Genomic DNA, 20,982 nt, shown 5'->3' with positions numbered 1-20,982 from the left:
GAGCACTACTAACAACAGCAGGAGTCCACAGTGCAACAACAGTAGACGAGACGAGCTTTAGTCTTCAGCCTCAAGGCATATTTATTTTGTAGTAAATAACTAAACTGCTCTTCCAGCCTTCATGTTGGGAGCGGGCCAAGAGAATGATCAAATCCAGAACATTCATATTTATAGGGGGCATGACGTCACCAAACATATCACATCTATTACCAAACTGATAACGCCCCCTTGTGGTGTGGAACAGATATACAGTACAGAATACATCACAGTCCAATCATACATACTTATGTCAACACTCCACTTATGAGTGACCCGTATCCTGTACAGCTTTTAACAATCAGAATAAACAAATACAGAATTAAATCAAAAACATATTTACTATTCATTAGATGCCTACACCAAACATGGCTCCTGAAAATTCCTCAGTTTAACCTTTGAGACAGGCTTGGTCATAGCATCTGCTACCATCTCATCTGTTGGACAATAAACAAGTGTCATCTTTCCATCTTTAATGGTTGACCTTATGAAGTGATACTTGATGTCAACATGTTTGCACCTTTGTCTACACACAGGGTTCTTCACAAGTGCAATAGTGCCCTGGTTATCCTCATGAATAACAGTTGGAACATATTCATAGGAATCCATACCCTTCAGTAATTGCTCTAGATAGATACACTCCTGTATTGTTAGGGCTAAAGCCATGTATTCGGCTTCACATGTAGATAACGCTACTGTGGGTTGCTTTTTACTCTTCCATGATACCAGTGAGCTGTCACTGCTCATGCTCACACAGTAGCCAGACGTGCTCCGTCTGTCGCTTGGTGTCTGCACCCCAATCTGCATCACTGTATGCCCAAAGGCCTAAACCATCACGTGCTTTTCTTAAAAGTCAGCTGCTTGTCAGTAGTACCTTTAAGATAACGCAGTGCATGTTTGACTGTCACCCAGTTTTTCCTCTGTGGGGTTTGCAAAATGTTGTGATAACTTGCTTACCACAAAACATAGATCAGGTCTCGTACAAGTAGCTAAGTAGATGAGACTACCTACAGCTTCCCTGTATTTTCTTACATCAGTCATCTTTGGTGCATCGTCAGTGTAATCAACCTTTTGTTCACATGGTGTGTCACGTGTTCTGCACTCCTGCATATCAAATCGTTTGAGAATCTTCTCAGTATACCTCTGTTGTGACATGGTTACACAATCGTCAGTCTGACTGAAGTCTATGCCTAGAAAGTGTTTCAGCCTGCCTAGGTCCTTCATTTTAAACCTGGTGGAAAGCATTGCCTTCACCTGCTCTAGACTTATTGTGTTGTTTGCTGCGATGATGAGATCATCCACCCAAATGACAATAATCACCTTCCCTCCCTGCGTTGACTCTTTTGTGTACACACAATGATCTGCTGGGTTCTGAGTAAGTTGTCATTTACTAAGCATTTGTGTAACATTTCATTCCAGTTACGTCCCGACTGTTTCAAACCATAAATTGACTTCTGTAATTTACACACTAGATTGTTTTCCCCCTTTCATAACCTTCAGGTTGGTCCATGTAAATTTCTCGGTCAATGGGTGCGTGTAGATACGCCGTCTTTACATCCATTTGGTGTAGTACCAAGTTCTCTTGTGCTGCCTTTTGCATGACTACACGCACACTGGTCATATTTGCCGTGGGGGAGAATGTCTCACCATAATCTATTCCCTCTCTCTGGCTATACCCCTTCGCCACAAATCTGGCCTTGTACTGCTCACACCCATCACCGCCCTCTTTAATGGAGTACACCCACCTACCTCCCACTGTCTTTCTGCCCTCTGGCAATTTTGTCAGGGTAAGGTCTGGTTCTCCTCCAATGACTGCATCTCCTCGTCCATTGCCCTCTCCCATTTACCTGCTTGTGATGATGTCATAGCCTGCTTAAAGGTCCAGTGGGACACCGCACACTGCTCGGTAGCAATAGTCAACACTGGTGAGTGTGCTGTCATCATCACCACTATCATCCTCAGTAGCATAATCACAGAGATAACTTGGGGGCTTACGCTCTCTAGTGGGGTACCTCCCACTGCTTGGGGCCTGTGGCGTCACCCTTTGGTGCTCCTCGCCATCATCCTCTGGGGATTGTGGACTGTCAGTCTGTACGTCTGTGCTCTGAGCACTGGGCTGTGGTGCGTCGGTCTTGTCACTATTTACAATGGGGTCAAGTCCTAAGTCCTGAGTCTGAGTCTCGCTGTCACATGTGGTCTTAGTGATAAACTTGACCAGTCTGTGCTTCTGCACTTTACCTTTGGTGGGGTAGTAAACTAGATAGGCTGGGCTGCCTTTGTCGTGCCCTACGAAAAGACCCTTCTCACACCTGGATCTAGTTTACCCTTGTCTTGTATGTACGCATAACACTCAGACCCGAATTTGTGCATGTTGGTTAGATCACACTTCTTCCCTGTCAGTGCTGTGTATGGTGTTGTGCCTATGTGCTTGTTAAAGCATCGGTTTCTGGTGTATGCTGCTTCCTGAACGGCGTAATGCCATAGACTCTTAGGTAAGTTGCTGTCAATGAGCTTACACCTTGCCATCTCAAAGAGAGTGCGCCCTTCCCTCTCAGCTATCCCATTCTGGTGTGGGGAGTAAGGACAGGACGTCTCTTGTCTGATCTTGTTCTTTCGCAGGAGTGTCTTAAACTCTCTGCTTGTGAACTCGGTCCCGTTGTCTGACCGGATGCATTTCACACTGCCATAAGGCGCTATGTCAGCCAAGAACTTTTCAGTAGCCAGTACGGCATCACTCTTTGCTTTGAGGAAGTATGTGAATACTACTCCTGTGCACACATCTGTAAAAGATTGCATGTACCTGTAACCCTCGATTGAACCATTGGTCACCGGACCAGCTAGATCAGTGTTTACCAACTCCAGTGGTGTTTTCACCTTGTCTGTTGCATTTCTGTTTCTCGTCCGAGTAAACTTCCCCTCTATGCACACATGACATTCCTTTTCAGGCTTACGCTTTGCACCCTTAATGTGCATGCCCAGGGTTACATCCTGCAGTTTCAGTATGTCATCATAGTTACAATGCCCCATAATTTCATGCCAGGTTTGAATATCATGGCTAACATTGCACACATCATTGTCATCACACTTGGTTTGCAAGTAATACATTCTGTCACACACTTGAATGCTAAACCTTGCACCATCAGGCGCTACAAGAACATCGTTACCTTCCTCGAAGAGTACCTTGGCACCGTGCGCAGTGGCACACTTCACGGAGAAGAGTTCTTGTGGGAACGAAGGGATGTACAGGGCGTTCTTGAGAGTCACTGTACATGTTCGTCCGTCGCTGTCGGTGAGACACACCTGTGCGTCTCCTCTGCCTTCCGCCAACCCGAATGTCCGCCTCCCGTCGGCCAGCTCCATGCTGTGGCTCTCCGGCTTGAATGTGCTGTCGAAGGACTTGAACCGGCTCCTGTCGTTCAGCATGTGGGATGTCGCGCCAGTGTCGACGATCAGCGCTTTTCCCTCAATCTGCCGCTGCTGCGCTGGCTTGCAGGTGTCCTCAGTCTCTGCCCGGAATGTGAAGTCGTCTATCGCGGGTCCCCGCGCCTCGATCCGTCCACCATTCGCTGTCCGACCGCCACTGCTACCACCGCTGCTGCCGCCGCCTCTGCTACTGCCACCGCCGCTGTGATCTTCAGCGCGAGCACACCTGGACCTTTGTGCACGCTCTTTCTTCCTGCAGGCGTTGTCGCTGTGGCTTGTGCTTTTGCAGGAACTGCACCAAACTTTTCTTGGGCACTCATCTTTTCGATGTCCCCTTTCACCGCACCGCCAACACGCCATCTCTGTCGAAGATCCGCTGTTCTTTTTCTTCAGTGCTGCGCGAGCCTTCAGCACCCTTTCTCCCGCCATCTCGGCTACTGGCTCAGCATCCTCAGACGTCTCGAAGTTTCGCAGCTTAGCCTTGAACTCCGCCAGTTTCACCTCCGCTGAACCGTGGGTTACCATCAGCGTGAACGGCTTGTAGTTCTCTGGAAGTCCCCGCATAATCATAGCCATCATCAACCCCTCACTCGGTGCCTCGCCTGCACCTCTGAGCGCTGTGAAGATCTGCTCCGCCCGGATAATGTACTCTGTCACAGTCTCAGTGTCCGCTTTCTTCAGCGAGGTTAACGTTATGTATAACGAAATAATCCGTGGCCTTCCTTTGCCAATGTAGTGCTCTCTCAACACTTGCAGACTCTCGCGTCCCTTGTTTTTACAGTCTCTGAATATCAGTCCCAAGCTCACGTTATCCAGTAATGGCGCCAACGAGCAGTAAGCATCAGCATTCAGCTCCTCATCCTTGGCTCGTTCCTCAGCCGTCAGCGGTCCATCAGGCTCGTTCAGAATAGTCTCTTTTAACCTGATACGGTGCATACAACACAGCATCCGTTCTTCCCAGAGCTCATATTCTTCGGCCCTACCGTCAAACATCGGCCACTTTGCCTTTTGATGTGCCATTCTCCTCAGCTTTGTTAGCTTCCCGGTTTTACCGCGCTAACTAGCTAACACACTTTTGCTGACTAGCTAAAGTTTGCCGCCACTTTCCGTTGTTGCAACTATCGTCGTCGTTACTGGGCCCATAACCTGTTAGCAGGAGCACTACTAACACAGCAGGAGTCCAACAGTGCAACAACAGTAGACGAGACGAGCTTTAGTCTTCAGCCTCAAGGCATATTTATTTTGTAGTAAATAACTAAACTGCTCTTCCAGCCTTCATGTTGGGAGCGGGCCAAGAGAATGATCAAATCCAGAACATTCATATTTATAGGGGGCATGACGTCACCAAACATATCACATCTATTACCAAACTGATAACGCCCCCTTGTGGTGTGGAACAGATATACAGTACAGAATACATCACAGTCAATCATACATACTTATGTCAACAACGCACTACTCTGACTCTTGAGGCCTCTCTCCCTCGTCATCTGGACTGGTAATTCTCCACCACTCCCCCTCCCGCCCTTGGCTTCAGCCTGCTCACTTCTAAATGAGGTTTTAGTGTTGGTTTGTTCGGTTTAGTTTAAGGGTCGAGAGGAGGAGGCATCAGAGCCGTCAACACAGATGAGTCTCACTTTGATGAACAGCCTCATAACTGGATGGCCCTCATCCGTCTGCCAATAAGACCTTGTTTAAAACAATGATTATCCTCCAGTTAACTTTTTTTTTCTGTGTGTTTTTCTAATAAATATTCTTCACTTAGCTTCTCCTCAGATCAATGGAGATTCTACCTTTTTTATCGGTCCAATTATTATTTGTATACTAATTATTACTACGTTGTACATTACTATTGAATGCAAAATCCAAATAGACACATTTAACGCAGCTTTAATAAGCGATTACAAATCGGTGCCTTTTAACAGCATTAATGATATACAATATGTGTTGTTCATATACATTTATAATATGAACAAATATTTACCAAAGTTGTGAATGTGTGATATACTTTTTAACACTGAGAAGTCAGAATCTGCAACAACAAAAAAAAATCTTTATGATTGGGTCGCAAAAGGTCTCGTTAGATTCCCACCTCACTCCACTCTCGCGAGAAGTGTCTGCTTTGTTTACTCACGTGACGGTCGGACTCCTTTCAACATGGCGGCACCCAGTGAAAGTTCAGAGAGCGCGGTAAGAAGAAGACGTGTGGATACAATCCAGGCTGGAAGCGGCTTACCTGACAGCAAGGAGCCTCATGATGAGGACCGAGAGGAGACAAAGCACCGCGAGGCTTCGGGCTGCGCTCTGCAGACAGGAACCTACTGGTTAACCAGAATAGTTCTACTGCGAGCCACTGCCTTCATCTACTGTGAGGCGACACTGCCTTTAACATGACTCCCATTAATAATGCTATGATTAATACCATGTCAACTATCACGAATTAGCATTATTGTAAATATTAACACTATTGTACTCATAATATTATGTATAAGTATTTTATTATTAGCAGTAGGCCTAATACTGGATTTAAATATTAGGATGATAAGATATGATGAGGATAGCATGATAATAATATGTAACATTTCCATAGGTTTTATTTGTTAATCTCACTTAAGGTCACCTTATTTGTATTTGGTTAAAAACTGATTTTGCATTAGAACTCAACAACAGTCCACCGAGTGTCAGCCTTTCTCTCTCCTCTCCTCTGTCCCCTCTCCTCTCTCCTCTCCTCTCCTCTCCACCTCTTTCTCTCTATCTCCTCTCTCCTCTTTCCCCTTCCCTCTCCTCTCCTGTTTATCCTCTCCCCTCTCTCGCTCTCCTCTCTCCTCTTCTCTCCCCTCTCCGCTCCTCTCTCTCCACTTTCTCATCTTCTCTCCTCTTATCCTTTTCTCCCCTCTCTCTCTCTCTCTCCTCTCCTCTCCTCTCCTCTTCTCTCCCCTCCTCTCCTCCCCTCTCTTTTCTCTCCTCCATTGCTCTCCACTCCACTCCCCTCCTCTCTCCCCTCTCCTCTCTCCTCCCCTCTCCTCTCTTCTCCTCTCCTCCCCTCTCCTCTCTCCTCCTTCCTCTCCTCCCCTCTCCTCCCCTCTCCTCTCTCCTCTCCTCCTCTCTCCTCTCTCCTCTCCTCTCTCCCCTCTCCTCTCTCCTTCCCTCTCCTCTCTTCTCCTCTCCTCCCCTCTCCTCCTTCCTCTCCTCCCCTCTCCTCTCTTCTCCTCTCCTCCTCTCTCCCCTCTCCTCTCTCCTCCCTCCTCTCCTCCCCTCTCCTCTCCTCTCCTCTCCTCTCCTCTCTCCCCTCCTCTCCTCCCCTCTCTTTTCTCTCCTCCATTGCTCTCCACTCCACTCCTCTCCTCCCTCCTCTCTCCTCTCTCCTCTCCTCTCTCCCCTCTCCTCTCTCCTCCCCTCTCCTCTCTTCTCCTCTCCTCCCCTCTCCTCTCTTCTCCTTCCTCTCCTCCCCTCTCCTCTCTTCTCCTCTCCTCCTCTCTCCCCTCTCCTCTGTCCTCCCTCCTCTCCTCCCCTCTCCTCTCTCCAGTCGTGGCGTTCGCCGTGGCCTACCAGCAGAACAGCCAGCTGATCGGGGAGCGGGGGCTGATGCCGTGCCAGGCCTACCTCCAGAGCGTCAAGACCTACGTTGGGGGGAAGATCGGGCCGGCCGCGCTGGCCTACACGCCCTCCCTCCTCTGGTTCACGGACTGGACCGCCATGGACAGCAACCTGGCCGCCATCGCCCTGCTGGGGATGCTGCTGTCCGGGTTGGTCCTGCTGAGTGGGACGGCCAACATGTTGATCATGGGCACCCTGTGGGTGCTGTACCACTCCCTGGTCAGCGTGGGACAGCTCTGGTGAGTGACTTGTTGGGGCACCAGAGCGCACTCACACATGGGATGTTTTATGGTGGTTCACCGATTGATGTATTGAGGCCTAGATGTGCTTAGATGCAACAGTTGTCACAAACACGCATGCACTCACGCACGCGCACACAGTGAGTAACATATTTGTGAAGCAGCCTACACCTATGTTTTAATATAAATATGAATATTTTGTCAAAACTGAAAACATAACATACTGGTATTGTACAAAATGACAAACCGCGGTTCAAACTGAACTTTCATTCCTACAGTTGTCGACCATTGCATTGCAAATGAAATTACAGCGAGCATGTACTATTGACTCTTTGTGTTTTCTTTACAGGTACTCCTTTGGTAAGTGCATCTTCTGCTGTCCTAACAAACCAATAATAATTATTATCAATTATTATCTAATTATAATAGGGAAGGGAAGTAGGGAAATTTCCTATAATCGTTCTTCTAAGCAGTCTAGCGGCGACATGGATCCCCGGTGTAAATACTCTTTGAATTAAATCGCTGACTGCCTTAAACTATAAGCTCGTCCTTAGGTTCTGCTCCAACCTGTTGTTCGATAACGAAAGCCCCAGACTGCCTTTAGGGGCTGAAGGATAAGTTTGCTAAGACCCTAGGTTCATCGGTGACATTGTCTATGTGGCGTTGTAAATCAGCCAGGATTTCTGTTCAACGCCCCCCCGTAGTGTGGGTGAGTTCCGCCTTCAGGCGATCAATGGACATCCGTTATATTCCCAACAAACGTTTAGCTGCTCCCACACTGTCTCTCGGTTTGTCCAACACGAGTCAGCGCGTACCCCCCCCCCCCCCAACACGGTCCCTTTCTATGGGCTGCACCCCCCCCAGGCTGGGAGAGCCAGCTGCTGGAGACGGGCTTCCTGGCGATCTTCCTGGTCCCCGTGTGGACCCTGTCCCGTGTTCCACGGCGCTGCCCCCCCTCGCTCATCTCCATCTGGACCTTCCGCTGGCTCATCGTCCGCATCATGCTGGGAGCCGTGAGTCTCTCTCTCTCTCTCTGTCTCTCTCTCTCTCTCTCTCTCTCTCTCTCTCTCTCTCTCTCTCTCTCTCTCCATTATTATTTTCTGTTCAATTACAATATTTGATCATGTTTTTATAGTGTGGTGAAGAACACCGTGTGTGATGTCACTTCCTCTGGCGGTTTTCTATTGCTTTTTTTTAAACAAGGAGAGAGGAAGGAGATATGGTCAGAGGGTGTCTTGCTCTCTTTCTCTCTCTCTCTCTCTCTGTCACCAATTGGATGTACAAATGTCTGTTATATTGGTCACTTCGCAGCCAGCGTCTAGTGACAATCTTGCTACAATCTACATCCACATTTGAATGAAATGGTTCATCCATCTCCAGATTTATATCTGATGGTAAGAAGAAGGAGAACAGAGTTGGCAGCACTCTTCTCGTCATACTTCTTATTTGTGGCTCTTGTGGACATGCCCCCGTATGTCGAGGTGTAAACATCCTGTTTACTGAAGTTGGAAACACTTTATTATTTCAGCCCCAGTGAAAGTTGAAGGTGCTGTACTGCACACTGACCGGACAAACAGCGACTAACATTAAGAAAGCCCGACATCCGGCCAGCGGGCGGGGCCTGATGGAGGCTGCTGGTAGTCGGGGACAACCACTCCTTGTTGGCTGGATGCTGAGCAGAGTCCACCAATGGGGGCCATTCTATAGTCGGGGGTTGGTGTTTGTTTTGTTTTAAAGACTCGCTCAGAGAGCCAACACCAATCTATGGGTGGTATCGCATTCATTTAAAATAAACTGTAACCTTTCTTAGTTAGCTTTTAAAATAAGCTTGTTATTGTGAGAAAAGAACCAGATCTTTCCCCATCAGGCAATGCTTATCTTGTTGTTGCAAGAAGATGGGAACGTTTATTGGATCTGAAATGAATGTGACACACTTCCGTGCCTAAAAATGATGCAGCAAAAATATCATCATCATCATCAGCATGAACAAAGATGTACACGTTAAGATGTAAACATGAGTTTTATTTCCTCATCTCTGCAGGGTCTCATCAAAATCCGAGGTGACCAATGCTGGCGGGACCTGACCTGCATGGACTACCACTACGAGGTACAGGACACACCTTTGGGCCTGCTGAAAGGTACAGCGCTGCTCATGACGTTTAACTCTCCGTGCAGCAGCAGCAGTGTTCTGCTACAGTTCTGAGGAGGGGAGAGGAGTGGGTTTGGCCAATGTAGTCTTTAGTTGGCCGACAAAATTCCAATGTGACTCAGCTCCTGGTCTTACGAGGAGGTTCGGCTAGAAAACACAAGAATGGCAGGCATGCACTCTCCAGTGCCCATGCTTGGATTCAATAAGAAGCTACTAATGGCAAAGCCGTGGTCATTGTGTTGTAATTGATTCCAGCTAGGCCCTGAGTCACTGTCCCTGAGCGACACAGGAACCTATTCTCCCAGAATCCCCCCATTTGTGTGTCGCTTTCCTTTTCTTTATTTTTCCTTCCTTCCTTCCTTCCTTCCTCCCTCCCTCCCTCCCTCCCTCCCTCCCTCCCTCCCTCCCTCCCTCCCTCCCTCACTCCCTTCCCACTCCCTCCCTCCCTCCCTCCCTTCCTTCCTTCCTTGCCGTTGTCTCCTGAATGCTAACGATAGAGAAGGGAGATCCCTCCAGGGCAGAGGCGTCACCATGACAACCCACCGCCACGGTAACCGCTGTTGCAGGGGTTTCACTATAAATCACCTGTCTGGCACAGAGGCACTTGATTGGCCATTTGTTTTTCCCTGTGGGGTGGGGGAACAATCCGACCCACCGCCTCACACACACACACACACACACACACACACACACACACACACACACACACACACACACACACACACACACACACACACACACACACACACACACACACACACACTTTTCAAGTGTATGTAAGTTTCTTCAAGCCAAATGTTCAGTAGTTTCTGTGTCTGTTCTGTGGGAACATTGCAGATAAGTCACTCAGCAGATAGATTAATCCAGATCAACTTCCAGTCATTATGTTTAAGTTTGGAGTCATGTCCTCCGGGTAATCAGAATCTAGATCTGTGGGCAGTGAGTCAGAGATCCTGGCCTCCGCTCTGCTGACCCTGTGGGGGTCGTTCCTGTAATCGTTATCCATTAGCTGTTCCTCTGCAGGCCCACAATCGTGATTTAAATGAGGCCTGTCTGACCTGCTATTGATCCAAGATTAGATGAGGTCGGATTGGAAAATGGCCCTCGCTCATACCAACGGTAATCGTAGCGCATCGGGAAAGGGAAGAGAGGCTCTGGGATGTCCTGCTGGTTCCTGATCTCCTACATTTCAAAATAATGAGTCGAACTACTACACGTTATATTCTAATAACACGCATTAAGAACTACATTTTTTGTTCAGTCGAATTGATCCTATTTAGTACCGATCAGGTAATAGTTTGAGGTGTTTCACTCGCACGTAACGCTTAAAAACGATGGAATTATTAAAAATAGAATTGAGAACATTAAAATGGAGGCTTACGCGAGTTAGCATGTCGGTGGCAGTTGAATGAACCCCTTATTTATTTACATGAATGGGCTGGTTTCAGTCCTCCATGTTTCTCTTTCCCTCCGCTGTCTAAAATGAGATTATATGGGAACGCGCGCTTCGGGTTCGGGCGGGAAAACGTCAGCAGCGAGGCCCATTAGCAGCGGCTCCATGGCGGCTCTGTCTCCTCGTCCAAGGGAGCGACCAACCTCACTTACCGTCAGTCAACACACACACAGACACACACACACACATACACAAAAACACACACGTGTACACACACATACACGTGTAAACACACATACACACATGTACAGACACGTGTATACACGCACAAGTGTACACCAATACACCCACACTTGTACAAACACACACATACACAACCCCACGGGATGCGGGTGGCGCCAGGTGAGGGGCTGTTAAGTCCCTCTGACACACTGCTTGCTTTCAGAGCCCCTCCCGTACTGGAGTGGTCTGTGCGGCTCTCTGTATTTTGTATTTTTGGTCTGGGCTCCTGGGTTCTGTTTGTGTACGTTCATTTGGATGGTCGTTGCGGTATCTAGCTCACTCGCTAGCAGGCTAGGTTTTTTTATGTAGAACGGCAAGCAGCCAAACTAACCAGACGACCGTAAGCAGCCAGACGTTGGGCAGTGATTTACTGTGTCAACATGACTGGCTAGTAATGTGTTTGTCGGCTAACCTGGCTAGGTGTGGGTGTCTGGCTGACCATCTAGGTGTGGTTGTCTGGCTAACTGGCTAGGTGTTGTTGTGTGGCTACCTGGCTAGGTGTGGTTGTTTGGCTAACTGGCTAGGTGTTGTTGTTTGGCTACCTGGCTAGGTGTGGTTGTTTGGTTACCTGGCTAGGTGTTGTTGTTTGGCAACCTGGCTAGGTGTGGTTGTTTGGCTATTTGAGGGTGTAGGTTTTTTTCTAGAATATTTCCAAGGATGAGGAGGATGCACTAAAGCTCATGATTTGTTCTATTTTTTGTTAACTCCATTCAGAGAGCATTTAGGGTGAAACACTGACTGTATTTTCAAAGTTATATTTTTACTTTCTGTTCATTATTTTTGTTTTCTTCTTATTCTTATTTGGATGTACATCTCTTCCGCCGTAAATAGGCAACTACAAATCTGTCCACACACACACACACACACACACACACACACACACACACACACACACACACACCCTGGCCTGTCTACATTGTTGTTGTTTAAAGGAGTGGCCTTCCTCTAAAAACAATCTGTCTTTATTTAGGTAAGGAAATACTGAACCAGAGCCCAACAAATAAACCTTCCTCAGGCACACACACACACACACACACACACACACACACACACACACACACACACACACACACACACACACACACACACACACACACACACACACACACACACACACACACACACACACGCACACGTGTTCATGAACTACATTTATATGCCAATAAATAATAACTAATAGAGATGTCGTTTCTCTTATTCTGACACATGTACTAATTGTAAGTTGCTTTGGATGAAAGCGTCTGCTAAATGTCTGCTAAACGCCCTTAATGTAAATGTTAACGTAAATGTAAATCTTTCTCCCCTGTCTGTCTGTCCCCCGTCCTGTCTGTCCCCCCTCCTGTCTGTCCCCCGTCCTGTCTATCCCCCGTCCTGTCTGTCCCCCGTCCTGTCTGTCCCCCCTCCTGTCTGTCCCCTCTCTCCTGTCTGTCCCCTCTCTCCTGTCTGTCCCCTGTCCTGTCTGTCCCCCGTCCTGTCTGTCCACCTGTCTGTCCCCTCTCCTGTCTGTCCACCTGTCTGTCCCCCGTCCTGTCTGTCTGTCCCTGTCCTGTCTGTCCCCCGTCCTGTCCTGTCTGTCCCCCGCCCTGTCTGTCCACCTGTCTGTCCCCTCCCCCCGTCCGTGTGTCCAGACGCAGCCCGTCCCCAACCCCCTGTCCTACTACCTGCACCGCTCCCCCTGGTGGTTCCACCGCTTCGAGGTCGTGTCCAACCACGTGGTCGAGCTGCTGCTGCCGCTCTGCACCTTCCTGGGCCGCCGCCTGCGCCTGCTCAACGGGGGCGCGCAGATCCTCTTCCAGGTGCCTCCACGCTCACATTCAGGGCGTGTAGCGGACGCTTTTAACCAAAGCGACTTACAATAAGTACACTCGTCAAAAGAAGTGAAATCATATATCGCTGTCTGTAAAGTAAAGATCTTCATTATAATTATCATAATAATTCATTTAAATTATATAGCGCTTTTTATTTTTCTGGGAACTCAAAGAACTTACTGTGAAGGGGGGGGGGACCTCACTCACCACCACAGTGTATAGCACCCACTTGGGTGATGCACGGCAGCCAATCTGCAGCCAATCAGTGCCATTAATGAATAAGCCAATTATACAGGGGGATGATTAGGGGGCCAGATAGAATTACCCTGTTTGGGCAGTTTTACCCAGGACGCCCGGGGAAACCCCGACTCTTTGCGATAAGTGCCCTCGGATCTTTTATGACCTCAGTGAGTCAGGGCCTCGGTTTTACGTCTCCTCCGAAGGACGGCGTCTTCCACAGCACAGTGTCCCCGTCACTGCACTTCATAGAACCAAGTGCAAGTACTAGCAATCACTAGGCTAACCCATTCCCCGTATACAGCATTGATAGCAGCTACTTCAGATGCTACACAATTAAGTACTACGAATAAATACAACGTTCATTAAGTGCGTACAATAAGTGTGTACATTAAGTGCAAAGACGTGCAAACAATGGTGGGTGGGAGGGGCTTGATGGCTATGCAGAGTCTAGGTGAACGCTGAACAGGTGAGTTTTGAGTCTTTTGCGGAAGCTGGTGAGCGAATCTGCGATCCTGACATCGTCTGGGAGCAGCTCCCTGTCCTCGTCCTCCATCCTCTCTGACGGCTGTCGTCAGGAGATCTACCTGAGAAAAGAACCAGATCTTTCCCCATCTTTAGGCAATGCTTATCTTGTGGTTGCAAGAAGATGGGAGTGTTTATTTGGATCACAAATGAATGTGAGACACTTCGTGCCTAAAGATGAGGCAGGACATGCATGATTACAGAACATGATTACCAGTTTTAAAGTCTAGATTAATTACAACTTGAAGATACAGCCTTAAAATGATGAAAATAGGAAACGTCAGAGGGATAGGAAGACTGGTTTTATATTAACATTTAGGGCATTCAGCAGACGCTTTTATTCAAAGAGACTTACAATTAGCACATTTGTCAGAAGAAAAAAACTATCTCTGTCGGTAAAGTAAGGATGTTCATAGAACCAAGTGCCAAGCACAAACAATCTCTAGGTTAACTCATGCCCCGTATACAACAAAGATAGCTAGGATAAAGACATTTTTGTCTGATGCCATAATTTAAACTAAAATTTTAACCCTGAGACGGTTTAGATGGTATTTTGAACTCATAACCATATGTTATATTTATTGTACAAAACACACTTATCCAGGCACGCAAACACATGCGTATGCATACACACATCATGCATACACACATCATGCATACAGAAGTTGAATTTGGCCTTGTTAAACTTGATCAAACGCCTCTAGCATCCATCAGTTGTTTTGCTGTTGTTTGAATCTGCCTGCAGCGTTCGACGTTTCAGGGATTTAAAGTGTCGGCTGCTTCATCATTGATTCATATTCTGGGGGTACTTATGGGGCTTATTGGGACTGCATTTGGAAGACTTATTACTGTAACAGATGGAGGTACATGAAAGTTCTTCTCACTCCTCACAAAGGGGAATCTACCAAATGGTTATATAACCCAACAGATGGAATAGGTTAAAGAGAACCCAAATGTTGTTGCAAAGTCTTCGTTGGAATTGTTTTCTTAACTGTATCTTAATGTATCATGGCATATACAAATGTCAAAGCCCAGATTTCCATTGGCTTTTTCTTTCCAGTCTGTCAAGCTGGTTAGCCTCAATCATTGGCTCACGCTGTGGTGCTTAAACAAACCCTTTTCCCACTCACTATCCAGTAGTGACCGTGGCTCTGCTCTCCCTGTTCCCAGGTGATGCTGATCATCAGCGGGAACCTGAGCTTCCTCAACTGGTTGACCATCGTTCCCAGTCTGGCCTGCTTCGACGACGCCTCTCTGGGCTTCCTGTTCGGCTCGAAGGGCGGGGTCAGGAAGGCCGTGTTGGAGATCCAGGCAGAGGGCCGGGAGGGGCGGACCCCCAAACCCACCCGAGGTACCCCCCCCCCCCCCGTTCACCCATTCACTCACTCACTCACTCACCAGCTCGCTCCACTCACTCACTCACTCACTCACTCACTCACTCACTCACTCACTCACTCACTCACTCACTCACTCACTCACTCACTCACTCACTCACTCACTCACTCACTCACTCACTCACTCACTCACTCACTCACTCACTCACTCACTCACTCACTCACTCAATATAATATTTCACTCTGTTCGCACTCAATCACGTACTTACAAGTCATGGACTTAGTCAAAGTTATTTTAAAACAATACACAAGCATTTGTTCAGTCGTATTTGTGAAGTCCCCGGAGAGATGATATTCCTGTGTTATATCCAGCAGCTGGACACGTCTGTCTGGGGCGGCCTGCAGTCCAGACGTGACAGAGGGGATTGTGGGGGATTAGCACATGGGCTGCGGAGGTAGCCAGCAGGACCACAGAGAGACGGAGGGGCGGGGTCCGTAATAGCTCCTCGGCTGGAAGGGAGAGGGAGAACATGTGGCAACACAAGCAGTCAGCCATACTGAGGGAACTGAACCGTGGAGTGTCCTACATTCTTCCACGGCGTGCCTGTCTGAGGGCTCCCTGGGGATCCATTAAGGGGGGTTTGGCTCTGGTTAGCTCATATGCCACTTACCAAAAAAAACAGTCATAAAATAGAGTAGAGTCGTAGCGGTCCGGTTTACTCACTGGGTGACGCAGAAACGTCTGTGTTTAGGGGAGCCACGCCCGACTGAGGTGACTTACGGCGGCGTGGTTTTAATGTGGCCGGGAAAGAGGGTGACCAGACAGGTGTACAGCTAACACCGACGCACGCACGCACGCACACACACACCGGGCACGCACGCACGTGAGTGTGGCAGATAGCCAAAAATATAATTTACTTAACGAAATGTCCCTCACTGTGTTGGATAGCAATGTTGGTTGCCATCAATTCGAGCGCTGATGCGTCATTTATGAGCCTCTCTTATCAAAGGACCCTCTGATGGGTGAGAGTTGAATGCGGTCCATCTTGGAAAAGAGGAGACAGCTTAGCTCTACTACAGTCCAACATGCGGTGTGTGTGTGCGTGTGTCTGTGTGTGTGCGTGTGTGTGCGCGTGTGTGCGCGCGTGTGTGTGTGCGCATGTGTGTGTGTGTGTGTGTGCGCGTGTGTGTGTGTGTGTGTGCGCGTGTGTGTGTGTGTGTGTGTGTGTGTGTGTGTGTGTGTGTGTCTGCGCCTGCACCCATCAGGTATGCTTGTGCGCCGCGTGGTGAACGTCTCTCTGGGCGTCCTGATTGGCTACCTGAGCGTTCCCGTGGTGATGAACCTGCTGAGCTCCAAGCAGGTGATGAACACGTCCTTCGACCCGCTGCGCATCGTCAACACCTACGGGGCCTTCGGCAGGTAGGGACCCCCGGGCCCTCAGGGGGTACCTCATGACCCTAACCCTATCTACCAGCATGGGGCCTTCAAGGTGTTACCCCACCCTAGACCCCACCCTCACCCCAGCCTAACCCAACCCCGTCCCCCCCGGCCTCACCCCACCCTAACCCAACCCCGTCCCCCCCACCCTCACCCCACCCTAACCCAACCCCGTCCCCCCCACCCTAACCCAACCCTAACCCAACCCTAACCACACCATAACCCGGTCCCCCCCACCCTAACCCCATCTTCACCCCACCCTACCCCCCTCCTAACCCCGTCTTCACCCCACCCTTGTCCCTCTCCAGCATCACCAAGGAGCGGACGGAGGTGATCTTCCAGGGCACGCTGGGCCCGGACCCCAAGGACCCGGCGGCGGTCTGGGAGGAGTACCAGTTCGTGTGCAAGCCGGGGGACGTCCACCGCAGACCCTGCCTGGTCTCGCCCTACCACTACCGGCTCGACTGGCTCATGTGGTTCGCTGCCTTCCAGGTCAGACGGTTCGGTTGGTGCTGAGGGTGGGGGAGAGGGTTTAGTGGTGGTGTTAGGTGGTGTTAGTGTGCGCGCTCAAATCTGGGTGCTCTATCTTTCACTTTGTATTTTTTTAGACCAATTAGACCAACTGCCCCCCCTGGTGGCCGATATATGGTATAACAACAATAGAGGCGCAGAGGCGCCCTCGCTGGGGCCGGTATCGTGCGAGCGGTTCATGGTGAACACAGACCAGGCCTGCAGCGGTAGACTGGAGCAGAGTGTCTGTGAAGGCTTCAAATCTGCAGCGTGCGGACTGAACTCCTCGTATTAAAATACCGTCCTGAACGCCTCATCTACACACCGTGTTTCCGTAGTGAACCAGGAAACATGGCATGGCTGTGCCTCTTTCAGATGCTGGTGTCTGGTCCAGACTCTCCGCTGTCTTTCTCCAGAAGTTCTGCCTGGATAAAGTATGACTGAGACTAAAGATCACTGGTTTCCTTTGAGAAAAGATGGCCGTAAACTCAATCCTCTCAATTAGTTAATACATTTTTTATTTTGCTTTCCTCTTTCTCTGCTTGGTGGCTTTGTCTTAATTTACGTCTCTGCGCCTCTATTGTTGTTATACCATATATCGGCCACCAGGGGGGGCAGTAGCTCTGTGTTTAACTGGATAAACCATTTGTCAGGGGTTGGTCTTTTTCATTCAAACTCTGAATGTGTTTAATTAATAAAAATTCACATAATTCTGGTAATCATGATTAACTTGTCTCTCTCTCCCTCTCCATCTACCTGTATCACTCTTTCTCCCCGTTCTCCTCCTGCTGTTTGCGTCGGCCCTCCAGACCTATGAGCAGAGCGAGTGGGTGATCCACATCGCCGGCCGTCTGATGGCCAACGACACCACGGTGCTCTCGCTGCTCGACCACAACCCCTTCCAGGGCCGGGAGAATCCCAGGTAAGCGTCCCTGGCTTACGCTCTACCGCCCCCCTAGTGGCTCGAGGGCGCGATGTCCTCCGCCCTTCATTACCTTAATCTGGAGTCACTATCGGTGGATTGGGACGAGAGTGTCTGCAGTAAAATAAGTAAGCAAAAAATGTATGTTTTGTGTGACATGTCTCTCTTTCTCAAACACAATCCCCCTTCGGTCTCTCGCTATCTCCCTCCCATCTCCCTCCCTTTTATTCTGTTGTCCTCCCCCTTATCTATTTTTTCATCTCTCTCTCCCTATCTCTCTCTCTCTTTCTTCCATCTATCCCTCCCTTTCCTGATCTCTCCCCCACTGCCTCTCCCTCCCCCTTTCCTCTCATCCCTATCTATATCTCTCTCTCTCTCTCTCTCTCCTTCCCTCCCTTCTTTCATGCATCTCCCTCCTCCCCCACTCTCCCCCTCTTCCTCCCTCAGGTGGGTGAGGGGGGAGCACTTCCGCTATAAGTTCACTGCCCCGGGCTCTGCGAGCGCGGCGCAGGGTAAATGGTGGCTCCGGAAGCGGATCGGAGCCTACTTCCCCGCGGTCAACCTGGAGGGACTCCGGGGTTACTTCCAGTCCAGGAAGTGGCCCCACCCGCACGATCCCACCAGGAGAGAGTGACGGAAGAAAAGACTACAAATCAGGACTACAAATCCCAGAGATGAGTGAAGAAAGGGAGTGGCTCTTCCTTGGACCTGAGTCCACGATGCAAGAGATGTTTTATTACCTGATGATCAGGGGGTTCAAAATGAATGCATGACTATCAAAGCTGTTACAGAATCGTTGCTAGAAATGTGGTGGACTACTGAGAATGTCTGAAGTCCTTCATAAATGTATTATGTGTGTCTCTCGCTCGTGTCCACTTTCCGAAGAGATTCCTGAGAGCAGAGTAGAATGTGTTGTCTTCAAAGCACAGCTGTCTTATGGAAAACCCTTTGATACAAAACTCTTAAACAAAAGTCTAATAAAGTTTTTACACTGACTTCCTGTCTGAAAACGGATCTATTGGAAATGCTGTATACAGGCAATGGGTTAAGCCATTGATTCAGTGCTTGGCACTTGTTTCTATGAACATCCTTACTGCATCGACAGATATATTCTTATTCCTCTTTCTAATGATAAATGTACTTATTGAAGGTCGCTTTGGATAAAAGCGTCTTGCTAAACGCCCTAAATATAAGGCAAGGCACGAAAAGGCAACTTTATTTATATAGCACTTTTCATACACAACGCAGACTCAAAGTGCTTCACGTATAAATATTGTCATACAATAAAATAAAATTATAGATAAGTAAAAGAAAACGTGCAAAGAATTAGTACAATTTTTTAATGTTAGAAATGTTTCAATGCATTTAAATGTAAATGCTAAAGCATTGTCATTGTCTGTATCTAAATGCTAGACTATTTTTGGTTCCTCATCAAAGACTTTATGAACATGAGGGCCGTCTGGAGAACAACAGGGAGGGGTTTGGTTCTAAACCTTCTCCCATGCTGTTGGCCTCCAGCTCCTACCTGCTCCTATATTCATCTCAAATCTGTCGCTGTTGATCGAAGCATTCACTAAACGACTCCATGGTAATGACTTAATAATTTAACTAAGAGTCTTCCCACACTAAATTAAATAGTTAAGAGGGGAGAGGTCGGGAAGGGATAATCTGTCTGGGAGTTAAGGAAACCTTAAAACACACATCCGTTCATGTACACTTACAGACCTACCAATTCGTTTACGGATGAAAACGGTTTGATTGGTTGGGTATAATTGCTGTGTGCCACATATCCAATAGCCATTCCTAGTCGAGCAACACCCAAGCTGTTCATCATTAAAACACATCCACACCAACACACACATACACACACACGCACACATTCACACACATGCATACCCCAACACACACACACACACTCACAGTTTCTGTCTGCATTGATTTCTCCAAGGGTTGCTGGCTGCTACAGAGAGAGCATCACAAATCATCATTGGTTATCGTTAATGGGTTAAAGTCGCACGAGTGCGCACGCACGCGCACACACACACACACACACACACACACACACACACACACACACACACACACGGTTGAGCCTGCTAGTTTGGACATCGAAGCCATTAAATCGGCTCTGACTGTGAAGCGGTTGCTCTGGAGAATGTGCACTCCACATGGGACAATCTCTCTCCACCACCACAAGCACACGCAAACACATGTACACACGCATTCATACATACATACATACATAGATACATACACATTATGCACACATACATACATACAAACACATACACACACACACACAAACACACACATATACACACACACACATACATACAATTACACACACACACACACACACACACAAACACACACACACACACACACACACACACACACACACACACACACACACACACACACACACACACAACAAGTGTGCGGACCCCCCATGGCTCCAATCATGCTTCAGATTTATTGTTAGCCTTAAAGCGTGTCTGAGCTACGTTTCCTCCATGGCTCTGCTAGTGACTGTGTGTACTGAAGACACTATTCGGTTAATATCGGTTTCCGCCGATCATTCAATCTAACTCAACTAGAAGATAACCGTGGCCATGGCAGAACAGGGGTTTGATCCCCACCAGGGCCACACCCGGTTGAAACCCACATATGTGTGTTTCATTGAGTATGTGTGTGTGTGTGTGTGTGTGTGTGTTAAAGTATGTGCGTGTGTGTGGGTGTGTGTGTGTGTGTGAGACTTTAACCCATTAACGATAACCAATGATGATTTGTGATGCTCTCTCTGTAGCAGCAACCCTTGGAGAAATCACTGCAAATTTAAGTATTTGTGTGTGTTTGTGTGATTCAGTGAGTGGCAGTGAGTGTGTGTGTTTGCAGGTTTGGGAGAGATGTACTCTATTGTTCGTCTTGCACCAAAACAAAGCCACATTTCAAAGTCACAATACTTGTCACGGTAGAGGAAGTGATTTTACAAACGAGAAACACTTCAATCCCTGTTTGCAGGAACAACTCCCATCCCAGCAAGAATGAGAAACAGCGTGCCCTTGGGCAATACAAGCATGAAATATTTG

General features: G+C 48.3%; 1 protein-coding gene across 2 annotated transcripts; it reads left to right on the top strand.

Moving 5' to 3' along the window:
• The first annotated feature begins 5,575 nt into the window (after positions 1 to 5,575).
• On the top strand, positions 5,576 to 19,121 carry lmf1 (lipase maturation factor 1). 2 transcript variants are annotated; one of them, XM_056577542.1, is made up of 11 exons: positions 5,578 to 5,827; positions 6,986 to 7,295; positions 7,645 to 7,655; positions 8,160 to 8,308; positions 9,337 to 9,402; positions 12,748 to 12,915; positions 14,860 to 15,040; positions 16,290 to 16,443; positions 16,770 to 16,953; positions 17,781 to 17,893; positions 18,341 to 19,121. In XM_056577542.1, exons 1-11 carry the CDS (start codon positions 5,617 to 5,619, stop codon positions 18,525 to 18,527), a joined length of 1,734 nt encoding a protein of 577 aa, XP_056433517.1. In that variant the 5' UTR covers positions 5,578 to 5,616; the 3' UTR covers positions 18,528 to 19,121. The 2 variants fall into 2 exon arrangements, with proteins under 2 accessions (XP_056433518.1, XP_056433517.1); XM_056577543.1 differs by lacking the exon at positions 18,341 to 19,121 and having other exon boundaries at positions 5,576 to 5,827; positions 9,337 to 9,433; positions 17,781 to 17,874.
• The last annotated feature ends 1,861 nt before the right edge of the window (positions 19,122 to 20,982 follow it).

Source organism: Gadus chalcogrammus, chromosome 18 (assembly GCF_026213295.1).
Source record: "Gadus chalcogrammus isolate NIFS_2021 chromosome 18, NIFS_Gcha_1.0, whole genome shotgun sequence".
Taxonomy (NCBI): domain Eukaryota; kingdom Metazoa; phylum Chordata; class Actinopteri; order Gadiformes; family Gadidae; genus Gadus; species Gadus chalcogrammus.
Note: the sequence above shows the minus strand (reverse complement) of the source record. Positions and strands in the feature narration are given on the sequence as shown.